A 25,490-nucleotide genomic window follows, 5' to 3' on the forward strand; every position below is an offset into this window, starting at 1 on the left:
AAGTTACAGCATAATCATTAAGATGATATTAATATACAAAATGGCTTCACAAAACTTCTGAGATTTATCACAAGTCTGTGATATGATATGAGCCCCCGGGGAGGGCGGTATATAAATATAAAAATAAATAAATAAATAAATAAATAAATAAAATGAAGACGAGTTGGTTTTTATACCCCACTTTTCACTACCCAAAGGAGTCTCAAAGCGGTTTACGATCGCCTTCCCTTCCCTTTTCCCAAAACAGACATCCTGTGAGGTAGGTGAGGCTGAGAGAGCCCTGATATTACTGCTTGGTCAGAACAGCTTGATCAGGACTGTGATGAGCCCAAAGTCACCCAGCTGGCTGCATGTGGGGGAGCGGGGAATCAAACCCAGCTCGCAAAATTAGAAGTCTGCCCTCCTAACCACTGCAGCAAGCTGGCAAGTAGATGAGACTATATAATATTGAGATTTGTATAGTATTTATTTGAAATCCTGAAAGTGGGGTGGAATCCAGACCAACTGGCTTCTTGATATGCTCAGTACCTACAGATAAGGAATTTAACTTGTAACATTCAAAGATATGATCACAAGAAATTTAATGTTTTTTAGAAATCTCTTGATTGATTATAAAACATGGATACTGATGAATTCAAAGGTGCATAAACAAATGTATTTCTTAATGAAACTGTTATTATGTTTTTGAGAAATACACTACAGCAGTGGTTCTCAAGGTGGGGGTGGGGACCCCTTTGGGGATCGAATGACCCTTTCACAGGGGTTGCGGCAGGGCAAGCAGCTTGGCCGGGAGGGCACCATCTACACAACAGACTTGTGGGGTAGATCGAGATACAGCGTTCATCTATCTGGAGCAGCGGAAAAGAGCGAGATCAGCATGGTGGGACAAGAGGCAGATCTGAACTGAGAAACCCTGGGAAAAAACCAATTTATATACAATCAGGAACATTGGATCTTCATGCCATCGGTCAGTTTCAGTTTAATTTCTGTGAAAGAACACTTGCATAATTTGATGTTTGGGGGTTACCACAACATGAGGAACTGTATTAAAGGGTTGCAGCATTAGGAAGGTTGAGAACCACTGCACTACAGCATGACACTACAGCAGGGATCTGTTTGCCCCAGCCCTTTCTGTTTAAATAAAGCATGAAGTAGGATTGGTGAAATGAGTCAGCCAAAAGGGAAGCACAATGGGAGGGGCATAAAAGCTTGCTGCACCCTTTCCACCCAGGCCCACTGCTGACCCACGCCCACACCCTGTGAATATTGCAGGATCAGTCACCTATTATTGGGCCAAGCAGGATTTTCATGATGGGCGGGGGGGGGGGGTGTCAGTCTCACAATATGACTAGGAAAGCATTTAAATTAAAAAGGTCATTCACTGTTTAGGCCATATCTAGTTCTGCCAAAGATACAGCAGATAGATCACAACAGGTAAATGATGATCTACAACAATTCTAAGGCCCCAGGCATGATGGAGGATGCAGCCAGAACAGCCCATCACTAACCTTATGATGACGTGGGTTTGGGAAGAAATACTTTAGTGCTGAGTAAATAGCTTTTGAAATCCAGTGGTAGCCTTATGGGGAGGGGGAGGGAGAAAGGGATCGGCACCTCTTGGCACATTTTGTGCAGAGGAAGGTAAACAAGACCAGTGGAAGTTGCTGGCCAAGTCTGCACAGCAAATACAGAAATCATTAGACTGCCTAGAGCAGGCAACCCTTTAAAATAAGTTAGCATATTTAATAATTATGTAGATCTGTTATTTAGATAAAACTAGTTAATCCTACGCTGTTCCGTCATGTTCTTATTTGGAGAGAGAAGAAGCAAACACTGGGATTACATTTATAGAAGAGGACCTACTTAATAAATGACAGACACATCTCTAACTATTGTCAACTACGCCCCTGTAAGAAATATTTTTAAAATGCATGGACTGAAGACTACTACATTTTTGCATGGTAATTTTTGCAAGGGATTTTTCTAGTAATGTTAAGAATTGTTAAGAACATGGAACTAGAGAAAATAGAGACATGTTTATACTGTTGCACAATTTCTCTAATTTTATAATCAAAGTTTTTGTTTCATTGTATATGTGTTGGAAAGAATAATGACAACTGCTCACAAATATGTGAAAAACCAAAAAGGAGGAAAATCTATCACCTCCCTCTGCAAACACATTTTGTAATGTCTGCAGACATTTGGGAGCAGATAGCAAAGGTTTCTTATTTTCCTTAAAAGGAATAAGAAGGTGGAGGGTGTGTGAATACAGTTTGTCAACACTTTCATGATTGCATGGACACTGCTGGCTGGACAGCCAATAGCTGTTCAACAGCCTTATTATGCAATTCCGTATTCTGGTGATGAAACTTACATTATAGAATATATTTCTTAGATTACTTTATTAATATAAATATTCTCATTCTTAACCAAAGTATTTTTTTTCCAGAGCTAAACTGCCGAAATAATTTACTCATTAATTAGTAGTAGTTTTTGTTACTAATACATCTGGCATGGGCAAGAATGAGACAAATGCCTGCAATTAAAAAGAAAACCACTTTTGGAGCATTAGTTTCATACCTTATGTGCAAAATTATTAGCTGCCAAGAAATGATGTTTATCAATAGTCCAAGATGACAACAATTAATAACTGTTAAGTGCTGCTCATAGTGTAACTCATGGGAAGGTTTACTTGGCCTATAATGCTAGGAATTTTTGGCATTCAATACACTTCCTCCATTCCTGAATAGAATAATTTGCCTACATTCTCAACTGTTACTAAAAAAACCCTGAGTGGCCTTAAACCTGCAAGAAAAAACCCAAAAGCGAGTGATATTATAGAATCATAGAATCATAGAATCATAGAGTTGGAAGGGGCCATACAGGCCATCTAGTCCAACCTCCTGCTCAACGCAGGATCAGCCCTAAGCATCCTAAAGCATCCAAGAAAAGTGTGCATCCAACCTTTGCTTGAAGACTGCCAGTGAGGGGAGCTCACCACCTCCTTAGGCAGCCTATTCCACTGTTGAACTACTCTGACTGTGAACATTTTTTTTCCTGATATCTAGCCTATATCGTTGTACTTGAAGTTTAAACCCATTACTGCGTGTCCTCTCCTCTGCAGCCAACAGAAACAGCATCCTGCCCTCCTCCAAGTGGCAACCTTTCAAATACTTAAAGAGGGCTATCATGTCCCCTCTCAATTATATAGTTATGAACTTATCATAAATAACAGGATTGGACTTTCAATATCCTATTAGCATAGAGTCCATAATCCAGAGAATCCTAACTTCAATTAAATAACATACAGAAAGGGGTATCCAAGGATACCTCATGTAATGCTGCTAAGTAAGAAATCATTAGCGAATGACTTGTGCTTTCTACAGCTGCTTTCATAGAGGGGCAAAAAAACTCCCACAACTTTGCCTCTGCCACAGCTACAGCAGCAAGCAACATGGGGACAGACAGGTACAGCATCTACATATCCATGTTCCCATGCCACTCACGGCTGTTGCCCCATCCCTATGATCCAGTTCTTTCCCTGTTTACTATCACACCATTACATAAGCTCAGATACAAAAATAAGCATTTGTAGAAACCCCCTGCAGGCTGCAAATGCCCCCTATCTTTTCAATTTCTCTATTTTGTTCTGTAATGCTGCAGCACAGCAGGGAATTGGGGGGGGGGGGGAATTCCTTAAAGGGTTAAAGAGGGAATTAGCACATGCTAGTGAGCTGCCACATATCATTTCAAAAGCAGAGCTTAGTGCTACCTGCCCTCAAGTAACTACAGATGGGTGGATTCACAGCTGCCTTTACCACCCCCAGAATGCCAGAAATGATAAAATCTATCTCTCTGGATTAAAAAAAATAATGGTATATTTTAAGGGTTTTTACAAACATTATTCATTTTGCTAAGACTGTTAACTGTGTTTCATCTCCATGCTGATCATATTTTGAATTCATTTATATGCCATATATTGAGAGACCCTTGCATCACTTTGAAATCAGGTTCAGGCCTCACTTTGTCCCAATTTCTCCGCTCCCTCCCTATTATTATTATTATTATTTATGATTATAATTATAATAATGTATAGTTTACAAAACTTATGCTACAATATAAAAGGTAACACACCAAACATTTCCTCAGCTATGTTATCAGTCTTGCTGCGAATGACAACATAACTGGACAAAGATACGGAGATGCCAGGAAGCAGTAATTAAAGGTTCTGTAAAGAATTCTTGTCAATCAGAGACATGATAATTCAGAAGGTGGGTGGATCAGATGAAACAAGTTAAAGATGTTCAGGTCTGTGATGTTCCAAAGGAAGGGATTCCTCTGATTATTTACAGGATTACAGGATTCCTTTCCTCACCTAATTGAGGAGCTAGGTGTTAGCCTTTATGTAATCTGTTCTTTCCAATATAAGGTTGTCAACTGCACGTTGGGAAATACCTGGAGATTTTGGGGTGGAGCCTGAGGAGGGCGTGGTTTGGGGAGGGTCTTTCGTGGGGTATAATGCCATATAGTCCACCATCAAAAGAAATTATTTTCTCCGGGTTAACTGACCTGCTCCTGGAGACCAGTTGTAATAGCAGATCTCCAGCCACCACCTGGAGGTTGGCAACATTCCTACTCTTGAGATGTCTGGGTTTTGCTGCTGTATCTACTCTGTAATTTCAGTGGGAGCACTCATGACGGTTGGAAACAGACTCAGGTTAGCTGTCCAGCCAAGCATATGAAAACTTTGGAATAACGTGGGTCTTGGGTATGCTGAGTAGGCAGGATTCAGTGTTTCAACAAACATGAGCCCTTTTCATTTTATTTATCTTAACTGAGATAGAACCTTTGCTTTCCGATTGAATGGGATGCTTGAGAAGAACAGAGAGGATATCTGGCCCTCACATAGCCATCCTTCGGTCATAACTCTTTACATGCAATTGCTACTGGCAACAGAGGGCTTTTGCTCTAAGCAGGTAATTTAATAATCAAGTAGCCACACTTTCAAACATTGCATTAGCATACTGTCTGTATCTCATTACTTCTCCATTTTAACCATCGCAGCTGCTAAGCATGGAATGCACAGGAGTGGAGGGGGGAGCTAAATAAGAAAATGCAAGAGAAATGTTGCTACTATTGTGCTACAAACAGAAATAGATTTGTCTTTTCAGTCATTTAACACTGTTAGACACATCAGTACTGATAGCAGCAGCAGCAGGTCTTCTGGAAAACTGGAACAATGTGCAGAACTGTCAGCATCTCATCATAAAACATGCCACACTTTGATGTCACCGTTAAACAGGATTAACATCAGGAATTAAAAATAACATCTCTGTTCAGAGGGGAGGGAAACCTGATTTGCCCTTAAGAGGCCTCTGCGTGTCGCTAATTCTAAAACAGTTGTCCATGCTAAGAAAAGCTATTTTTAATCATTTCAAACACTTGCAGGCATTACTTTACAGATCTGAGGCTGAATCAGAGAAGCTTACAGTCTCATAAAATGGCTTTTTAACATTCCTATGCCATAGGTGTTGTTAGACCCTTATGCCACTTTCCATCTTTTATTGCAGCATTTAACCATAACTGGGTATGTGAAAGCCTGTGTGTGAAAGTAAAATATATGAATGCTTTCTAATCCACTAATGCAGGATAAGATAGTGTTTTTTTCCAGTTCTGCTATCTGATATTTCACAGGTAAACAGGACATTCCAGACACATGAGAGCCAAAGGCATGAATAGACCATTCAAACAAAATACAAACAGCTAATCTCTCTGTACACAGACTCATTAAAGTCAACACAGCTATACTTAAGAAAGGACAAAGTTACAACCGTGTACTTTCTTCCTCATGCAATATCTTATGAGAGCACAGTTATATAGCATCATTCATTTGGATAGGTACCATTTAGTTGCCTGAGTGTATGGTATGTATAGTATATGATTGTTTAAAAACACATACTAATAAATCCATACTGGGAGTTCAATATAATCATCAACAAGGGAACTTTCTTAGGATGAACTGTTGCATAACTACATCCAGCCTCACTTGTGCTTCTGTGTCAATCATGCTATTTAACATTATTGGCGGGTAGGAGGCCAATTTGGGCGAAGGAAGATGCAACACAATTAGTTGGCGTAAAATGGCCAGAGCTTTATTGTTACACAACCATGAACATAGGGTTGAGGCAACAAGGGTATGAGCCTAAAACTAGGCAGTTCGCTGACTGCACGATACGTATCACCCAAAAGAAGGAGCCCATTGATTACCCTGCTGGGATACGGATCTCCTCCTTGGGTTATCCTAAAACTAGGGAGATGATCCCTGTGGAGGGCCAAAGGGCGTGAACCTCCTTGGTTACGTCCAGAGCCATTTGGTCATGAAACGAGCTCACAAGCCTACCCCGCTGGATCTGCATGCGGCTCGTTAACACCATCCCCTTAAGGAGGCCCCTACTTCCCGCAGGGAGGCCAATCGCACACCGGCTCCCATCAAAATAGGTTCATACTCTTGTGCACAAATACAACATCAACAATAGAACCCAACGAAAAAACTGGGAGGGTGGGTGGGTTGCTTGCCCGCTCTCAGGCGAAGAGGCGAGAAGGGAACCAAGCAGCGTCCTAAACGGACATTCCCAGCCCCACCTCCTCAGATCCGTGCGCTGAAGCCGTGCGCACCCGAGGAACCCGCGCTGACGCTGCCAACATCGCCTCCTCCCTCCCTCCATGCTGCTAAAAGACAGCACGGGTGAGTCCGTGGTGCCCATTGCCTTTTTCAGTGGACATTACATTAATCTAATGAACGTCCTGGATACATAGGAAAGCTGCCATTTTGTTCATTTTTAAGTACACGCCAACATGGCTTAAACACTATACTTGAGTTTCATGTAGAGAGATTAATCAGAAGTTCTAAAAGTTCCCTTCCAGGTCAGCAACTGAAAACCTATGAGATAAAATATTATTTTTGTGGTATGGATGCTTTATTGTTTTGGACTACAGCCATACCTGTCTACTCTCCCAATGACTACCTTGCATTTAGTCTTTCTCAAAAAGAGAAATGATTCATACAAAGCCAAACTTCCCTTAATTGACTCTGCTCAGAGTCTTTCCCCAGAGTCATTAGCCTTTTGAAGAAAAATGTGTGGGTGGGTCTTGGGAAATCTACAGTCCCTTGAAACAAATATATTTCATCCCAAACACTGCATGCCTGTGTTTTTCTTATTCTTTCCTCCCATGCTAGTTCCCCTGCCCCTAGAGCCAGAGTATTTTGGTCTGAACTGTGTAGCAAGGCACGCTGTTCTTTAGTCTGCTTCAAATGTAAACAATTAAATCAAAGAGCAGGTCACCTCTCTCAGAATATGTTTGTACATGGATAACTTGCAAACTCAGGAGGTTAATAAAACAATGGAACAAAAGGACAACTCGTCTCTGTACTTCACTTTCAGCATTCAAGGCATATATCAAGACCAACACATATGAAACAACGCAGTACATAGTGCACTAACTGTGACTATTCTTGGGGGTGGGGGGAAGGTAAGAGAAAAGACATGCATGATTTCTAGGCACTGAAAATTATGGATTTTCACGGTGCCAGTTTTTGAAACAGCCTTTCTATTTTATGGCTAGAGCTGGTTCTATTTTCCTCCCTTTCAAAAACATCCCAATTTATACTCAGTAGGGAATTTAATAAAAGTCAAGAAATGTGTGTTCCACAGTACATCAGAAATCCTGGTTAAATGTTACTTCCAGCCCAATTTTGCTGAGATGACTATTTGGGCCTGTTCAGAAAGCAGCTTCCACCACAGGCAATTGGTCTCTAGCACAAATGGAAGGAGAAGAAACGACAATTACAAAGTACTGATGAATTCAGGGATTTCATGCAATGGCTGCTATTTTCCTTTGTGCCAGTGGTAGTGATGCAGTATGCTGTCTGAACCAGCAGAGATCCTCACCATCGCTGTGCTGCTTACTAGTGAAGCACATGCTTGGGACAAAAATGCAACACAAACAGTTTCCTCTTCCATTAAGCCCTGCAGTGGCTACTAGAGCAATTAACTGTTCATAACTCTCTGTCTCCAGTGCAGGATTACCAAAGGGGAAAGGAATTCCCTTTCCTACCAGCAAGTGCTAGAAAAGAGCAGTGGACATAGAGAGAGCCCAGTCAGCTCTGGATAAGTGAACAGTAGCTGATTGGCTAGTCATTCTGGTTGATGTGTAAATAAAGAGGTAAAACTGACAAGAGGTTTCAAACCCGATCAATTTAACTTCTACATGAACAGAATTCTCCTGACTCACTGCTGAGATGGGGAGAAGCCTTGGGAGTTTTATGCAATTGTTTTTGTCTTTTACTCAAGCCTTATGCAATGTGTAACCATTTTTTTCCCATATGCAGCTTGGTCAAAGTTTTACAAAACCAGCAGCTAACACTTTTTTCTCCTCAACGAAAAATAGATCTGGTAGAACTGAGGGTTAATGATACTTGCCTACACTAGTAGAATGACAACGTCTGCATAAGAATCAAATATGCTATCTTACTACAGTGTCCTGACGTATCAGATACTGTGACAATATGTATGAAGCACTGTGAGTCCCAAATGCTGTATTAATAGTAAGCATTATTGTGTTTTAAGATTTCCGAGCAAGATGAGAAATCCAAAGATAAGCACAATCCAATACTCACTGAATATGAAACATGCCGCCCACCTAAATGGCACCAGAAGTCTGCTTTTTAAAAGCTTTCCATTTTTAAAACATTACACACGCAGAAGCAAGTAAGGTAATAACTGAGCAGGAAGAAACCATTCCACATCATCACATAAATAAATCAACATTCTCATTAGAACTTCTGACTGTCTCATGTAACAAGGTAAGAGGCTCTTGGTAGTTTTTCCTTTCCTACATTCCCATTTCTGTTCTGGAAAGAAAAACAAGTTTATTAAAGAAAACTAATTGGTGTACAGTCTACTATTGTCAAAGAAAAGATGAGCCAGATTATATTTAAAAGCCCAATGAAGAAATTCTGAATGTAGTACTAGGCTGTACTACAACAGTGTGTCCACAAGAAAGTCAGGGGTAACAGATATAAGAATATGAAAGAGAAAAAAACACCTAAGGCCTCCAATTCATATGGAGCTTGGTTTCCTTTTAAAGGATATTCTTGCCCATAAAACAAACAATAGAAATTTGGCAGATGTCACCTCCATATGCCAGGACCAAAAAGGAATTCTCCTGTTAAAATAGAAGAATAATCTCCTTTACTAATGTAAATATACTAATTGCAAATATACAGAATTCAGCAAATTTGCCATGATAATGTTTTAATTTTTATGCAGGGTTTTATCTTTTATGTAACCTGTCGGGAGATGGCTTGCTGATAGTGGTGGGGGAGAAATCCAACTAATAAATAAATAACTTCTAAGAAATTTCAGAATTGAAGTTAACATTTTGATTGTGAAATCCTTTTTATCCCCAAATTTGAATGATTTAAGGTTGGCTTGTTTGTAACGCATTTATTCTCATAGTCTTCCATTAAAGGTAAAGGTAAAGGTAAGGTATCCCTTGTGCAAGCACCGGGTCATGTCTGACCCTTGGGCTGATGCCCTCTCGCGTTTTCATGGCAGACTCAATACGGGGTGGTTTGCCAGTGCCTTCCCGAGTCATTACCGTTTACCCCCCAGCGAGCTGGGTACTCATTTTATTGACCTCGGAAAGATGGAAGGCTGAGTCAACCTTGAGCTGGCTGCTGGGATTAAATTCCCAGCCTCATGGGCAGATCTTCAGACTGCATGTCTGCTGCCTTACCACACTGCGCCACAAGAGGCTTTTAGTCTTCCATTATGGGCTCATAATTACTGTAAATTATATAATTGTATGTTATCTATCAAATTACAAGGGGTATATCAAATGATATAAGAAAAATAATACTGCCTGCCAACTGTCAAATGCTGTATACTATTGCATGTCAATGATCACATATTTTGAAATATGACATACCAGTAATATCAGGGCTTTCTCAGCCTCAAGTACCTCACAGGGTGTCTGTTGTGGGGAAAGGAAAGGGAAGGCAACTGTAAGTCGCTTTGAGACTCCCTCAGGTAGAGAAAAGTGGCATATAAGAACCAACTCTTCTTCTTGAGGAGTTTTTAATCCTCCTAGGAACCCCCTGGAAACGTATTAGGAAATCACCCCAATAAATGTACCACTGGAGACTTTGCCCACTAGTATCTCCTTGTAAAGGTGGATATTTGGTATCCTCTACAACCACAGTTGGAAGTGATGAGGCTGAATATTGTATAAACTAAGAATATATAGCCCAGAATCTTTAAACCGCTCCTCTGGAGTGGATTAAATAATCGGTTAAGGGCACCTAAGGAGGGCCCTATCCGTGATGAGGAAGGGTGCCAATAGACCCCTTCCTCATGACTGACAATCGGATGGCCCAATCGGCAGGGGCTTTGTGCCTGCCGATCGGGCCCTCCGATTGTCAGTCTGGTGGCAAGGGACCAATCGCGAGCTGCGCGCAGCCCTTGCCGCCGGCCTGACGAATCGGGAGGCGCTTCGCACATCCGCCGCGTTCAGCCGAACTCCGCCATTTCTTCCCTCGCTGCCAAGACGAGCGGCGGCCTCCCCAAGTGACAGCCTGCGCCAGCGCAGACACGTGGCCCCAGAAGCCTGTGATCACAGGGGCCAGCTCTCGCCCACCGCTATCAGCGCCAGAGCCGCCAGGGGACCGCTGCCGCCCACTCTGTGCCGAGGCACATTTGTCCTCATGTGACAAATGATGTTCATGTTCAATTCAGCAAAGTGCAAGGTGATGCACTTTAGATCAAAAATATCTCAACTTGTAGACACTCCAAGGGAAATAAATTGTGGGAATATAGTAGTTCAATAAAAATGTTGACTTGGTGTGTAATTACAGTAAGAAAGCCAAATTCCAGGATGGGTACTATCTGGAAAAGCATTTAAAACAACCACTACTGGAAGGGTTTCCTAAATGGGTGGGAGTTCATATATATATATATATATATATATATATGTGTGTGTGTGTGTGTGTGTGTGTGTGTGTGTGTATACATATACATATACATATACATATACATATACATATATGTTTACCTGGTTCCCCCCTTCCCCCAAAAAATGGCCAATGATGGGCCTGGAAGGGATGGGAGGGTGTCCTGGATGGGCATGTATGTAGCTATGCTTCCCAACCATATTCTACACAATTGTGCCACTTGTAGGGTTTCTTGAAGCCTGAAGAATGTTTCAGGGGTTTCTCAATGGTAAAAAAGTTGAGAAAGGCTGGGTTAGCTGAAGAAAACATATCTTGTCTATATTAAAGTAGCTAGATTGATTGCCAGGCTCTTACAGGTATGTGGAACACATACCTGCTCCAGAGCTCTTTAATCCATCCCTCCTTCATGTCCCCTTATCCCTCCCTCCCTCTCACAAACACACACAAGCACACACATACAAACCCCTTCCTTCTCCCCTCTCTCTTCTTCCCCGACCTACTCCCTGGTCCCTCCCCTCCAGACATACATACACATCACACACACACAAACATACACAAAGAGTCCTCCCCCCTCCCTCCTTACCTCTTCTCCCAGCGGGGCCCTGGCCTCCTTCGGCCTGGAGAACAGTACTTTGGCCTGCGTTGGTGTTGCGGCCTGCATGCTGGTCTCCAAAGGTCTGGAGGGCATCTGCCACATCCCGGGAGCCACATATCCTCTGGGGCGGCGCCTTAGCCTTGGCAAGCCCCGAGGCCTCTGCCCAGGCCCCCAGAGGCCCCCAGGGTAGCGCCTCTGCCTTGGCAAGCCACACAGCCTCTGGCCCAGCCTCCAGAGACCTGCCTACCACCCAAACTCCATGCTTCCTCCCCCCCTCTCCTCAGCTTTGCAGTGGCAGTGACCAGCTCAGCTTTTGTGCTGCCTCACCAAGTCCTATTGCTGGGTGGGGTGCTGGTGGCCCGCCCACCCTCTGTGTGGCCACGCCCATCCACTGCACTGCTCCATGAAGGCCTAGGCCTCCCCAGGCAGTGCAGCCGTGGCCCGGCTTCTTCCCCAAATGGCCCGCATTGCCCCAGACTCTTCTGGCATACTCCCTGGGGCAGGCCTATGGACATCAGATCTGTATCCATTTCGATCCCAGGGGCCGCATCAGAAGATGTTTCCCACATCAAAAATGAGGTAGAAATGCACTAAATGAATTATAAATAAATCTCATTCAGATTTTTAAAATACATAGACTTTACAATTATCTACCATTCCCCACTGGAATTTGTAGTCCTTATCGTTTTCTGCCTTCTTCAGCCTTGTTTTCTTCTTGTAAATGTTGGAAAAGGGCACCTGGATTTGTACCTTGTATTTAATGGTTATAATTAACATTTTATTTGTCTATTATATAAGGCATTGAGGAACTAAAAACAATTTAAAAAATCTTGCAGCATTATTCTATTTTCTTGTGATCTATACTTCAACGTTTAATATGATCTCTGTGCATACATTGTTATTATACTGTTTGATTTATTACTTGGATTACATCAGTCTTTCTTATATATAGTAGTGCTTGAATATGTGCCAGTTCTATTCACAATATGCTCATTGGCTGCCAAAAGAGAACCAAGAATTCACCTATCAGTTTTGCTGTTCACGAACTGTTAGATTCTCTTGATCAGGCTACTTTTTAGGACAGTGGATTTTCAGGACAGGACATTCTCACGTAGCTCAATGGTTATCTTACTTTTCCTCTTCCACAAAGACCTATAGCCACTATGCATGGTAGCCAATTGTTGAAACAAACAGTAAGAGAGTATATTCTTTAGTCAGTGTTATTAATAAACTGATGTAAGTCAGCATAATCAAAATTATTTCCCACATGAGCATTTTTACACAGCCTTACGGGCATAGTTTCCCTCTCCCATACTATGAACTGTATGTGTATGGTCTAAGGCAGTGATTCTCAACCTTCCTAATGCCACGACCCCCCAACCATAAGCAATGGCATGAAGATCCATTGTTCATGATAAATTGTTGCCCCCCCTGGGGTTTCTCAGTTCCATTCTGCTTCTTGTCCCACCATGTTGATCTTGCTCTTTTCCACTGCTCCAGACAGACAAATGCTCTATCTTGATCTACCCTGCAAAGCTGTTGTGTGAATGGCGCCCCCCAGCCAAGCTGCTTGCACTGCCGCAACCCCTGTGAAAGGATCATTCGACTCCCAAAGGGGACCTGACCCCCAGGTTGACAACCACTGGTCTAAGGGGGAAAGCAGATGCAAAGCCAATAACAAGGAAAGGAAATAAGCCTTTCATCTCTTTGAGGTGAACAGTGGGCAATCAGATTGGAAGTGTGATGGACAGGTTAGGTTCCATCTTTCCCTAATAGCGACCAATGATTTCTGATGGAATGTTGGTAAGAGACTGACAGTTGAAAAATCGTTCATTCAGTTAGAGTCAGAACTGGCTGAGGGATGAAGTGTTTTGTTTGAGCCAGTGTGTAGCAGAACAGCAGCCTGCTGCTGATTGGATGTAACAAAGAGCTGTGGTTCAAAAGTTTAAGTGCAGAGAAATCATCTGCGTCACTATAATGCTGTTTTTAAGCCATAAATAAAAGTTAACTCTTTGTGCATTTAATGCTGTGGGCTGCATGTATATGGTCTAAGGGAAAACAAATACTGTTTGAGTATTTGGCTGAGATCTGTTGAGTAAGATCTCAGCCTATATGAATATACATTAGGATATGAGTGAATTGTGACATGTGTGTCTAAAACAGCATTTCAGTCCCAATCCCAATAACTCTGTGAAGTATCTGATTGAGGGCAGACTGTTATAGAGGACTGACTACCTTGTCTGGTAGCATTACTCAATATGTGAAAGGATCCAGATACAAGGTTCAAGATGGGTGCTGAACTATGACTGCCTGACTTACCTACAACATTGAACATGTGTGACAAAGGCTGTGGAAGGTGGTAGGGTGAGTAATGTGGGAATCAAAGGAAGTCTGGCATATGGGAGAACATGGATGTTCAACAGAGTATGCTAGATTATCAAATTTGTTTACCACAAAGTCTGAGGCACTCATAATTATTTAAGGCACATTCAGAATTTGATTTACAACACTGTTATGCCACAAAGATTAATAGTACATACGAGATTCAATACCCTAACTTCCAATGAAGATCATTTTAACTACTTGCTATAGCAGACTAACTTGAATCTGAATAGCCTGTTATGTTAAGCAGGTTTGTTTGTTTGTTTATGTTTTATAGAGCCTTCCCTACGGCTCTAGGTGGTTTACATAAAACATATAGAACATTTATGTTTCTTCATTGTTGCCTCGACTGTAAATAATGCAATACAGAATTCTTCTAAAACTGGGCTACAACTGTGTTAACTGCCATAATATTATGCAACTGAAAATCTGTAGCAGTGGATTTCCTACATACATCAACACTGGATATTTTCATGTAGCACTGAACATTATACTCAGTACACAGCATGTTGTGGTGTAGTGGTAAGATGCTGAACTGGAATCTGGAAGATCTGGGTTCAAATGTCCACTTGACCATTAAGGTCATTGGGTGATCTTAGGCCACTTACACTTTCTCAATCTAATCTCCCTCATGGGATTATAGTGAGTGTAAAATAGGGAAAGGAGAACCAAGTTTGCCACTTTTGAGCTTTTTGGAAGAAGACTGAGATTTGAGTTAAAATCCCTGCTGGTATGAGTATAAAAATATATTTTATAGTACAATCCTGCATCTCTGCCATTGCATAAAATTCATATGTAACACATAGATTTCCCTTATACTCAAGTCATGCACTGTTATTTACAGTGATGACGTCAATATAATATACAAAATAGGTACTTCAGTTTTGAAAGTTTAAGATATTAATTACATTTTAATAATGATTTAGTCAGTAGCATTACTCACAAAAATCTTAATGATATATTATTAAAAATATTCTTTTTAAGGCTTCAATTCTATTTATAGCTGAAGAATAAATTTAATAAGATTTTTGTTTTAAGTGGATGTACATAAAATAAGGAGATTTATATCAATTCAATTCACATTGTGCATTATTATTAAAGTTGCCATTTCTATAGTACTTCAGAAAACCAATAACTTCTACAGTTTCACAGCCTACCCTCTAAGCAAATGACATTGATTCATGCACATTTCCTTTTTATTCCTCTTATATTGCTTTCCTAAACACATGTAAGTGGAATGAAGTTTCACTACAACTAGATATACATGTTCTCAGTCATAACTCTTGCTAGAATTGCCAAATTACCAACAGCGTCATTAACACCACAAAAATATAATATAATCTCTATGATGTCTGAATAAAGGGTTACAAAACAAAACAAAAATTGTTTGAAGATCACAGTGTATAGAGGCAGCATTATTATTTGTTCTGCTTTTCTACTTTGTCAGTCAAGCAGTTTGTCAAATGAATAACAAAGTAATTTAACATCAATAAAACAAATTGATGGATTCAGTATCAAAAAACTAAAATGAAAAGGTCATAATTATGTTTTTTGTGCTGACCTTAAATAAAATATAACTTACATTGTGCGCCTTGCCTTTAAATGGGACACTCCAGATAGAGTGTCCAAAGGTGTTTATAGAGAATGGTTCTTGTTGGGCTTCACATCTCAAACTACAGTGCAGTGTTTCAAGTATCTAAAGCAAATTCAGCTACCGAGATAGAGGTGACAGGCAAAAAACCAAACAAACAAACCATGATGGCTGGAGAGTAACAAGAAAACAAGAAAACACTGAACAAAATAATAAACTATGAGATAATTTAATAGAATCTCTGCATGAGTTGTTTCTCATACATTCCTCTCAAAATAAATGTGCTTTAACAATCAAATTAGCATATTTAACAACTTTATAAGAGCAGCACTATTTTTGTACTCTCACTCTGCACAAGCTTTCACAGCTTCCATCTTTGTCTCATTCTACTTCTCTATCTTTCTTGAAAGGGCTTTTCATAGCTCTCTGGACATTTAAAAAAACAACAACATTGTATGAACTTTGCTTCACGTGGGATCCCAGCACTGAAGCCTATACAAAGGAAAGGCATACCTTCTGTTGGCGATGTCTTCAAGTGTCTGCAGAGGCTCTCTGTGTCTCCATAGGTCTCTTTAATTTTGACCACTGCTTCTGTTCCTCGAAGTTCCATGAGAGAACGCAGGTCTTCAAGTGTGCACCCAAACTCTCCTGCATGGTTGGCCTCATTTCTTTGGTTCTTTGAATAAAAATCGCTATTTGTCATGTCACCCATTGCTGCCGATGGTATTGCTCAGCTCACTTGAAAATGTGTGAGGGTGGAAGCACAAGGTCCAGCCTAGACTGTAAAAGGAATCCACTTTATGCCTCCAGAAATCAAAGCTGAGAAAACAGCTAATGGCTGAAGCGTCTCTAACCACGTCGTATTCCACAGGGTGGATGCCTTCAAGGTTGTAGGCCAGTTCCAGTCCATTCACTGTTTCCCATTATGTTGCACCCCAGCTGTTGGCATCTACATGGTCATCTTTCCCTTCAGACCTTAAGGAACAAATACAAAGGATGTATTAGAAGACTAAGGGTTCACCATTTATCCCCATGTCTACAGTCAGTGGAGCTTTCTTACAGGAGCCTTAACAGAGAAGGTTTCACAGCAACCCAGAAAAGGTGTTGCAAAGTACTAGCCTGAGCTGGCTCCAGAAATTGTCACCCAGCTAGCTGTGTCACCCACGAGGCTCCTTCCAGCTTCAGTAGCAACTGCAGCAACCCTTACTTTAATCAAGCCCCAAGAGCACCGGCTAAATGAGATGGCTCATGAATATGAATAAGTAACCCATTAGTCCAACAGCCTCCGTGTGACTCTGGTAGGGCTCTTGTGCATACTGCTCTATCAATCTTTCAACTGACAGGAACACAAAAAATACCCCATAAAGGCTATAATGTAATAAAAAATTGAATGCTATTACTTATGCTTTCATCCATGATAGACACTATTTTTCAGTACAAGAAAAGTGAAATTGAAAAAGGGAGGCATTTTCATTTCCAATTTTGAATATATATTTTTAAAAAAACTAAGTTTTGCAGCTTTGACATCCTATGACAATAACTACAAACTTAGGTAGAAATCTAAAAACGCCTGAATGCTTTAGGTTAAACAGTGCATCCTCTGTGTCATAGAAACCGGAAAAGTTGCTCTCCTTCAGCACCACCTGTTATCTGACTCACTAGCACATTCGATACCCTCAGTGTGAGAGCAGAATATTCATTGCAAATTCCAAATAGCCAAAGAAATGTATCCCTTGACAGGGCTTTAACATGCAAGATTCAGACAAAAACATAAATCATGAGAGAAAGAAAAAAATTACATAACCTATTTTAAAATTCTGTTTCTTAGACAGAGACACCAATGAGCTTTCTATAAATCTGCTGAAGCCAGCTATTATAATTTCTACTGAGAGTTTAACTGAGATCAAGTGGTTCAGTTTTGCTTAGAGCGGGTTAGCTTGATAACCCCATAAACCTTTCAACAGTTTTCCCATTTTACATAGTTCAAATGCTGACCCAGACTCCTAGATAATGAAGGATAAAATCAAAGCATCAGACATCAGGGCATCTTGGTTAAAGAAAGCATCTAGGGACGTGTCACAGCCCACTGGGTTAATTTCTGTAACTAATATTGGCATCCTGGCCCAATTAAACAGATTTCTGTAGAAATTTTACTGGTTGAACAGAAAAACTGTACACATGCACTGGTTTACTTTCACTGATACCTGAATGTTATTGCACTGTCTAATGAGTTTTCTAATTAAGCAGCTTCACTTTCAAACTCCCTTCAAACTGCTGACAGTACTGAGGGTCTTTATCTTATTATACACACATCCTTCCTGTGCTCTTACCATTTACACTGATTGCCAGTGGATCACTAGATCCAGTTCAAAGTTTGGACATTGACCTTTGAAGCCCTTAACAGTCTGGGACCACCATATTTATTTTATTATTTACTTATTTATTTATTATATTTATATATTTGAGTGATTGTTTCTAATTATTATACCCCCAGGAGGGAGTTGTGCTCCCCAAATGGGAATATGCTAGTAGTCCATGGCCCGAGGTAGTTGCACTTATTGCCAATCAAGACCAGGACCTTTTCTGCTCTGAGTTGGTGCAATAAAAAGAATATTTTTCTTACAGGCCTGTAAAACGAAGCTGTTCAACCAGGAATTTGGTTGACAATGGGGGCCAAAATGCTGTTACCACCCTCCCATGGCTAACTCCACTCCTTTCCTTTAAAACTTAATTGCTAGTCCCATGGAGTTGGAGCCATCTGTAAAAAATGGAATGTTGAGTAAGGTAGCGATCCCCAACCTATGGGCTGCGGACCACATGTGGTCCTTTGACTAACTGGAGGTGGGCCGCGAAGGATGCCTTCTCCCCCCACCCGGCCCTTTACTTCATCCACAATCCGGCAGGCGCACATGGGACTATCTTGTTGCAGAGAAACAAGGTCAGGGTTCCCATTGATTTGTCATTGTCATGAGTTAAAATGTCCATGAAAATAAAATGTTCCTTATGTTCATTGTTGTGGCGTGTCTGTATCTTATTTTGAAGGGATGTTTAAATATTACCATAGCGACCAGAGTCAGAGAGCGTTAGGCCAGTGGGCCTCAGTAAAATTGTCAAGCGTTGAGTGATTCCCGGTGATGAAAAGGTTGGGGACTACTGGAGTAAGGTTTTAGATATTTTATTATTTTGTTTGATTGACTGTGGATGCTTTAGCTATAAACAGCACCATGGCTGTCTTAACTTGTCATGAAGAGCAGAATATAATTTTAAGAAATAAATAAATAATAGTTTATTATTTTAATGGGTATTTTTGCATGGAAAGTTAAAATGTAGGAATGGACAAGACTGTATGAACTATAATGGAGCAGGTGTTTAAAATAGCATGAGAATCTAGAATATTTTTGTTGCCAGAGTAATTAATACTTCAAAATTAAGTAGATTTGGATACAGTTGTTGGTAAAGCTGTCTGCAATTTCAGAACAATTTCAGATTTCAAGCTGACTAGTGACCAGTTCAGCTCCAGCCCTAGAAGGACTATGACAGGAATCATCTCCTCAGATAGTAGCATTCACAATGCTTTGAAGTTGTTCTATTATTTGTTTCTACCACAAATGTCAGTGCGAAACTGGAATATTGCTATATTATGGGTTGAGAGGAGAAACAAAAGTCTATTCCTTTCACCAATAAGGATCTATTGAGATATGAAGCCTCCAGCAGCCATTTGGAATCTGAGTAGTTTCTTTAAATGCATTCCTGATTTTCTTAAATCTGCTAATGTCAACAAACCATGTAAAGACTCAAAGCTATAAATTTCTTATAGAATATTTTTCTGCAGAATCTTGACACGTACAGCATTCTCAAGCAAGACCTCTTTCTTTGACTCACACTTCCATTATTTGGAGTATTTGTTCCAGCTCTTGTAAATACCGGCGTTGCTCGTCAACCAATGCAACTAAATAATTTGCCTCTTTAAGATTGTGTTCAACCTTAAATTAAATATTAACACAAAAGCAGATTGTCTAATTGCAAAACTATATAAGACTTATTGGGAATCACTTAATGGCAAACCCCAAGGAAATAACATCTCTTGTGTTTTTGGAAGACAGATTGTAAAATACAGAAAGCAATGAGCATGACTAGCATTATCCACTGATAATGTAGCCTTATAATCCCATGGAACAAGATATGCAAGTTTCATTCGATCCTGAAATCTCTTTTATGAAAAGACTAGGAACCCTGCCAAGGTGCCTAGCAGTTTGCTGTGACTGAAACAAACACTATCCTAGACTCTTGCTCAGTGATTAGTACAATTGCTTCATATAAGAAAGGGAATTTAAAACAAGGGGCCAGAATCTCAAAACTCCAACAGAGCAATGGCATCATAGAATACAATTTTTAAAGAAATTAAAACATAATTACCCTCATTTACTTCATATACATAAGGACTAGAATTATTTCTGATTGCCTAAGTGAGCTTTGAAGCTTGGATCCATTATTGAAGTGTTAGAACATCTTTACTTTGGGTTGGCACGAGTAGACATGTTAAACTGAGGACTGGGAAGTGTAATTTGGCTAATTAAAATCTTATTTGGACTGCATATGTTTTCAGCTTGCTAAATTTGTAGGCTAGCATCCAAACAAAAATAAAATAGATTTGTTGAAACTTCCTGTTGTTGTAGTTGTTTTCCAAACAGCAGCTTTCCATGTTGCAGTGTAATTAATTTTAAAACTACAGGGAGTTTTAAAAGCAGTTTGCACTATGTTTTGTAGTGTGGGATTTAATTGAAAAAATGATGAGCATTCAACTTTACTAATGCAAGGCTAAGCTGCTCTTTTGAATAGAGTCATATTTATAATTTTGTTTTGCTTATACTTTCCTTCATCCATGGAAATAAAAGTCAAATAAATAACAAAAGACTAGTCCAGAATGCTTTGAATCCGTTAGTATATGAAGCTCAGAGAAGTTTTATATGTTACTAGAAATAGAGCTCGCTGTAACTAAGACAGCGGGCGCTAGGGGGGTGCGGGATTGTTGCATGGAGGGCTCGGAGGGCAGGCGGGGTGCAGGCAGCGACGGGGTGAGTGGTGGTGGCCTACCTGAGTTGGGGACGTCCGGGGGAAGACGGCGCGGGCCATCTGGTGGCGTCGTGGGAGGCGAGGAGGCAGGCAGCGGGCTTGGCGCAGGTGGGCCAGGGCTTGCGGCCAAGGTTCGGGCGGCGTGTGGGCGGGTTAGGCGTCGCATGGGCCGGCAGCGGGCTTCTTGTCGTGGCGCGGCGGGCGTGGCCAGGCTCTGGAAGCCGGCGGGAAGTACAGGGCAGTGGCAGGGGGCCGCGGGGCGACAGGCGCGGACGGTGGGTGAGCGGCCTGGTGAGGGCGGCGGGGAGCGTGCTGTTGTGTGGTGGGCGGAAGAATGGCGGCGGTGAGGGTGCGGCAAGCGCAGGCAAGGGGGGGCAGATCGGGAGGCGCTTTGCGGCTCCCAATTCGTCAGTCCGGCGGCAAGGGACCAATCACGAGCCGTGCTGCGGGTGGCTCACGATTGGTCCCTTGCCGCCGGACTGACAATCGGAGGGGCGAATCGGCAGGCGCAAAGCGCCTGCCGATTGGGCCCTCCAATTGTCAGTCATGAGGAAAGGGCCTATCAGCACCCTTCCTCATCACGGACGGGGCCCTCCTTAGGTGCCCTTAGCCGATTATTTAATCCGCTCCGCAGGAGCGGTTTAAAGATCATTACATTACAGTTTATGCTGTTTCCTGAACAGTCAGTGTTCTGGCTCCAGAAAGTACTGAATGTTCTTTAAAGAAGCCACACTGAGAATTTCTTCATGTGCCCCATTGTATTTTACCAATTTGTAACATATGATTTCTGGAAAAGCACTATAATATTCTTGCAGCATCCATTTCAGAATATTTGGGCACAAACTAGGTATGTAACAGCCAAACCACTTTGGTTTCGATGAAGTATCTGATCAGCTGTTTAACATTTTATTTCAAGACTCCCTGATCTGAAATTTAAAACAGTTTTCCAAGGACTAACTGTAATTTAGCACATCATCCTTCGTTTAAATACTATTCTAGAAAGATAGATCTGACAGTTTCTAGCAATAGGTAAGCAGCACATTTTTTTCACCTACAGTAAACAATTTGGTTGTGTATGCTTAAAATCTATGGGGATTCTGCACATAGGGATGCTTGAGTAAGCACCTGCACATAGGGATGCTTGAGTAAGCACCTTTCCTGTCACAAGCAGGGATTGGGTTTTTGAGCTCGAATCTTTTGTTGGATTGCCTTCTAGAAATACACAGAGCACATAAGCCCCTCCTGTCATCACCACCTCACCACATTCTACCACCAATTTTTTAAAGAATAAAACAAGTAATATAAAAACAGTGCTATTTTTCTTTATATTAACTTATTTGCAGCCATTTGCCCATGCACATTTTCACACAGTTCCAGGCCAGTCAAAGTTGCCCACTCTCTAGTTATTTAATTACCTGATCCAGTCAAAAGCTGCCAAAAGCTTTTGACTGGAATTGACACTCCATCACTGCACCTACTATGCATCCACAAAAAATTTTTGACACGCTTTTAAGAGCTATAAAGATGCAGGACAAGATGATCCAAGGATTGTCCCATGACTGCTGCATTTAGTATGCTCATCATTAAGTTCTTAGCATCACTACCTGTAAATCAGAACTGGCCTGCCTCAAATGGACAAAACACACCAATTCTGAGAAGTACATAGATGTGATTACACACGTTGACAGTGGGGAAAAAACTTCACAAATACCAAAGCTTTTATTTAACTTTTAAGAGATTATTTCAAATGTAGATATGCAAAAAAAAAAAAACAGAAAAGAGGAACCCAAATGATCATGAGGTTGACCCATCTTCCCTAAAATAAAAGGCTAAAGAACTTTTTTTTTTAGGAAAAAAAAAGGCATGATGACATGATAAAGATTTATAAATTAGTTATACTGTTGGAAAAGTTGGATAAAGAGGACTTTTTCTCCTTCTTCCATAAAAGTGTAACTCAACAGGAACCCAGTGACACTGATGAGCAACAATTTTCATACATCTTCACACAGTACATCTAAGGCTGTGCGGGGCGGCGTCCGAATCAGTCGTTCCAGGCTGACGCAGAGGGGAGGCACGGGTGGCGTGCTGAATTATGCACCAGCACCCACACCTTCCCCCCCACACACACACGGTGTGGCAATGGCTGCCCCAGCCTGGAACGGCCAATTTGGATGCTGCCGCGCACAACCCTAGTAAATACTGTACTATTCTTAATGCAGGATTCAGTTCAACAAGGTGTAGTGGTGGCTACTATCGCAGGTGCTTTGGAAGTAGGTTAAACTAATTCATAGATAATTCTTAGGGCACAATGGCTAAGTAAGTCCATATTTAGAGACAATGTACTTCTCAGTGCAAGTTGATGGGAAAGACTTTGGACTCCATACTTTGCTTACATACCTTGTGGCAATGAAGCTGACTGGAAAACAGAATCCTGGACTAACTGGACCAGTAGTCTAATCCAGAAAAACTTTCCTTATGTTCTTATTTTAAAGGTGCCTCCAGACAAGCCTTGTATATAGGACATAACTGCATAAAGAGCTGTCAGGGAATGCTGACTCTGCCTGTCCCGCTGATGCCTGGTCTGGGAGAAGGGAGGTGCTAACACTAGTCTTAGGGTCCAGCAAGTGGGTCCTTTAAGGACTCATCTGACTCTTACTCAGATGGTGAAGGGGGGGGGGTCACAATGGCAGTTTGCCTTCCATGAGGCAGCCTGTTGCTGTGCTGGACTGAACCTTCAAGACCATCAAGTAACAATATGCTTAGCTGCTCACGATTTTAAAAGGGTGGCGCCACTGCCCACCCTCCCACAAGACACAATGCACATAGAGAGGGATCATAAAAGACCACATCGTTCCCTCCTCCTTCACAACTGAACATGCTATCCCCATCACACACACACATATTCAGAATGGTCCTGGTCATGGGAACAAAGTCTTCATATGTAAAGCCTGTGCATGTGATGTGGCCATGTGTAATAAATCTGCAAGGTAGTAGGCAATGCCAACATTCTCACTCCTGCTACCTTGTACAGAGACAACAGCCCTGGACATACATGGGCTAGGCAGGGTTCAGTGACAGTGACGACTCCTTATAGGGGGAGGGGCCCTGTGTTAGATCTGGGTCCTTCCGCAAAGCCCGGTCATCAGGCTCACTGTGTGCTCTGAGGCAATGGTCCCCAACCTTTTTATCACCGGGGACCACTCAACGCCTTTTACTGAGGCCCGGTGGGGGGGTAGTTTACTCCTCTACTCTCAACCACTGCCCTAGCGCTCTCTGATCGCTATGGTAATGTTTAAACATCCCTTCAAAATAAGATACAGACATGCCACAACAATGAAGTGTGTTGTAAAGGGCTGGGGGGGATGAAGTAAAGGACCGGGGGGGGGGGGAGAGAAGGCGTCCTTCGGGGCCCACCTCCAATTAGTCGAAGGACCACATGTGGTCCACGGCCCACAGGTTGGGGATTGCTACCCTGAGGCACCAGTCAGAAGCCTGTGGAGCGGGGGGAGGGTTACTGTTGCCGCCGTAGGTGGCTGAATTGGTTATTTTAACAGATTGTAAGGGCATTCTGTTGTGGGTTTTTACCTGCCAAGAGTCCTTGCGTGAAAGTGGTGGGCTATAAATGAAATGAATAAATCATAACTCTGTCATACCCATTCACAGCTCCAGTCACAGAATATAAGTATCTTCAGATCTGGTCAACTTGGCTATAAGTATATAGATTTATCCAAGCCAATGTACCGTATATACTTGCATATAAGCCGAGTTTTCCAGCACAGTTTTTAGCACTTTAAAAACCTCCTTGGCTTATATGCGGGTAATTGATTAACAACCTGCCCCCAGCCAGCCAATTGCAGCATTGAATCTGCAACCTAAGCTCTTTGCAAGTGAGCTAGTGGTCTCCAGTTAACCTTTGCCTTCTGCAAAGATCTTAAAAACCAAGCACTTTGCAAGTGAGCTAATTGCTTCCAGCTAACCATTGCCTTCTGCAAATATCTTGAAAGCTTACTCTGGCAGCTTGTAGGATATCAAAGGTTTAACTGAGGGATACTGATATTTTCCCCCTTCTTTTCCTAATCACTTCTTCCAAACTATTCTTTTGGTTACTCTGGGTAAGGTGGGTTGTGGGGGTGCTTTGGGATTTACTGTTTTTTCAGTGTTTCTTCTTTTATCTGAGGGGCAGTATTGTTTGCCTTTTCTTCTTGGGGTTGTGCTTCTTTTAAAAGTTGATTTTTATAGTTCTTTCTTTCAGTTTTCAGTTTTACAGTTCTTTCTTTCTGTGTTTTGTTCTGGGGGGCACTGTAGCCCACAGTTTGGTAGCTGTTCTACTTGTTGTAGTAGGTTGCCAACTTTGGGTACTATTGTTCTGCTCTGGTTTGCTGGCCTGGGGGGCACTGTTTGGTTCTTCTGCCAGAGCTATTCTCACACAGCAGTTCTGTCAGTGCTCTCTCAGGGTGTCTGGCAAAAAGAGAGGAAGGGAAGGCAATTGTAAGCCGCTTTGAGACTCCTTTGCTTAGTGAAAAGCAGGGTACAAAAACCAGCAGCTATTCATCCGCTTGACTTTTCTGTATTTGTTGGGAGACTGGATGGGAGAGCCTGTGATGATGGAGCATGGATTAAGTGCTTAAGCTACCCTGTAAATTTACCAGTAGCCTGCTGCATTTCCCACCCTCGGCTTATATGCGAGTCAATAAGTTTGCCCAGATTTTAAGTGCCTTGGCTTATATGCGGGTCGGTTTATATGCGAGTATATACAGCACATGGAATGAAAGTATTTCTTTATTAGTGATTATTACAGACTGATGTCTTTCAGATGGTTGCCTCTCAGTTGTTGCCTG

The 25,490-nt window shown here is 41.7% G+C and overlaps 1 protein-coding gene across 20 annotated transcripts in view; it reads right to left on the reverse strand.

Moving 5' to 3' along the window:
* The window catches only part of ATP2B2 (ATPase plasma membrane Ca2+ transporting 2), a 658,100-nt gene that overhangs the window by 212,146 nt on the left and 420,464 nt on the right, over positions 1 to 25,490 (reverse strand). For all 20 annotated transcript variants that reach the window (XR_013229055.1, XR_013229056.1, XM_077325715.1 and 17 more), the window contains one exon: positions 16,093 to 16,554. Coding sequence is in view for 18 of the 20 variants with exons in the window: in XM_077325715.1 (XP_077181830.1) it covers positions 16,093 to 16,291 (199 nt within the window). In the remaining 2 variants the exon portion in view is untranslated. The remainder of the gene's footprint in view (positions 1 to 16,092; positions 16,555 to 25,490) is intronic.

This window comes from Paroedura picta, chromosome 3 (genome assembly GCF_049243985.1).
Source record: "Paroedura picta isolate Pp20150507F chromosome 3, Ppicta_v3.0, whole genome shotgun sequence".
NCBI lineage: Eukaryota > Metazoa > Chordata > Lepidosauria > Squamata > Gekkonidae > Paroedura > Paroedura picta.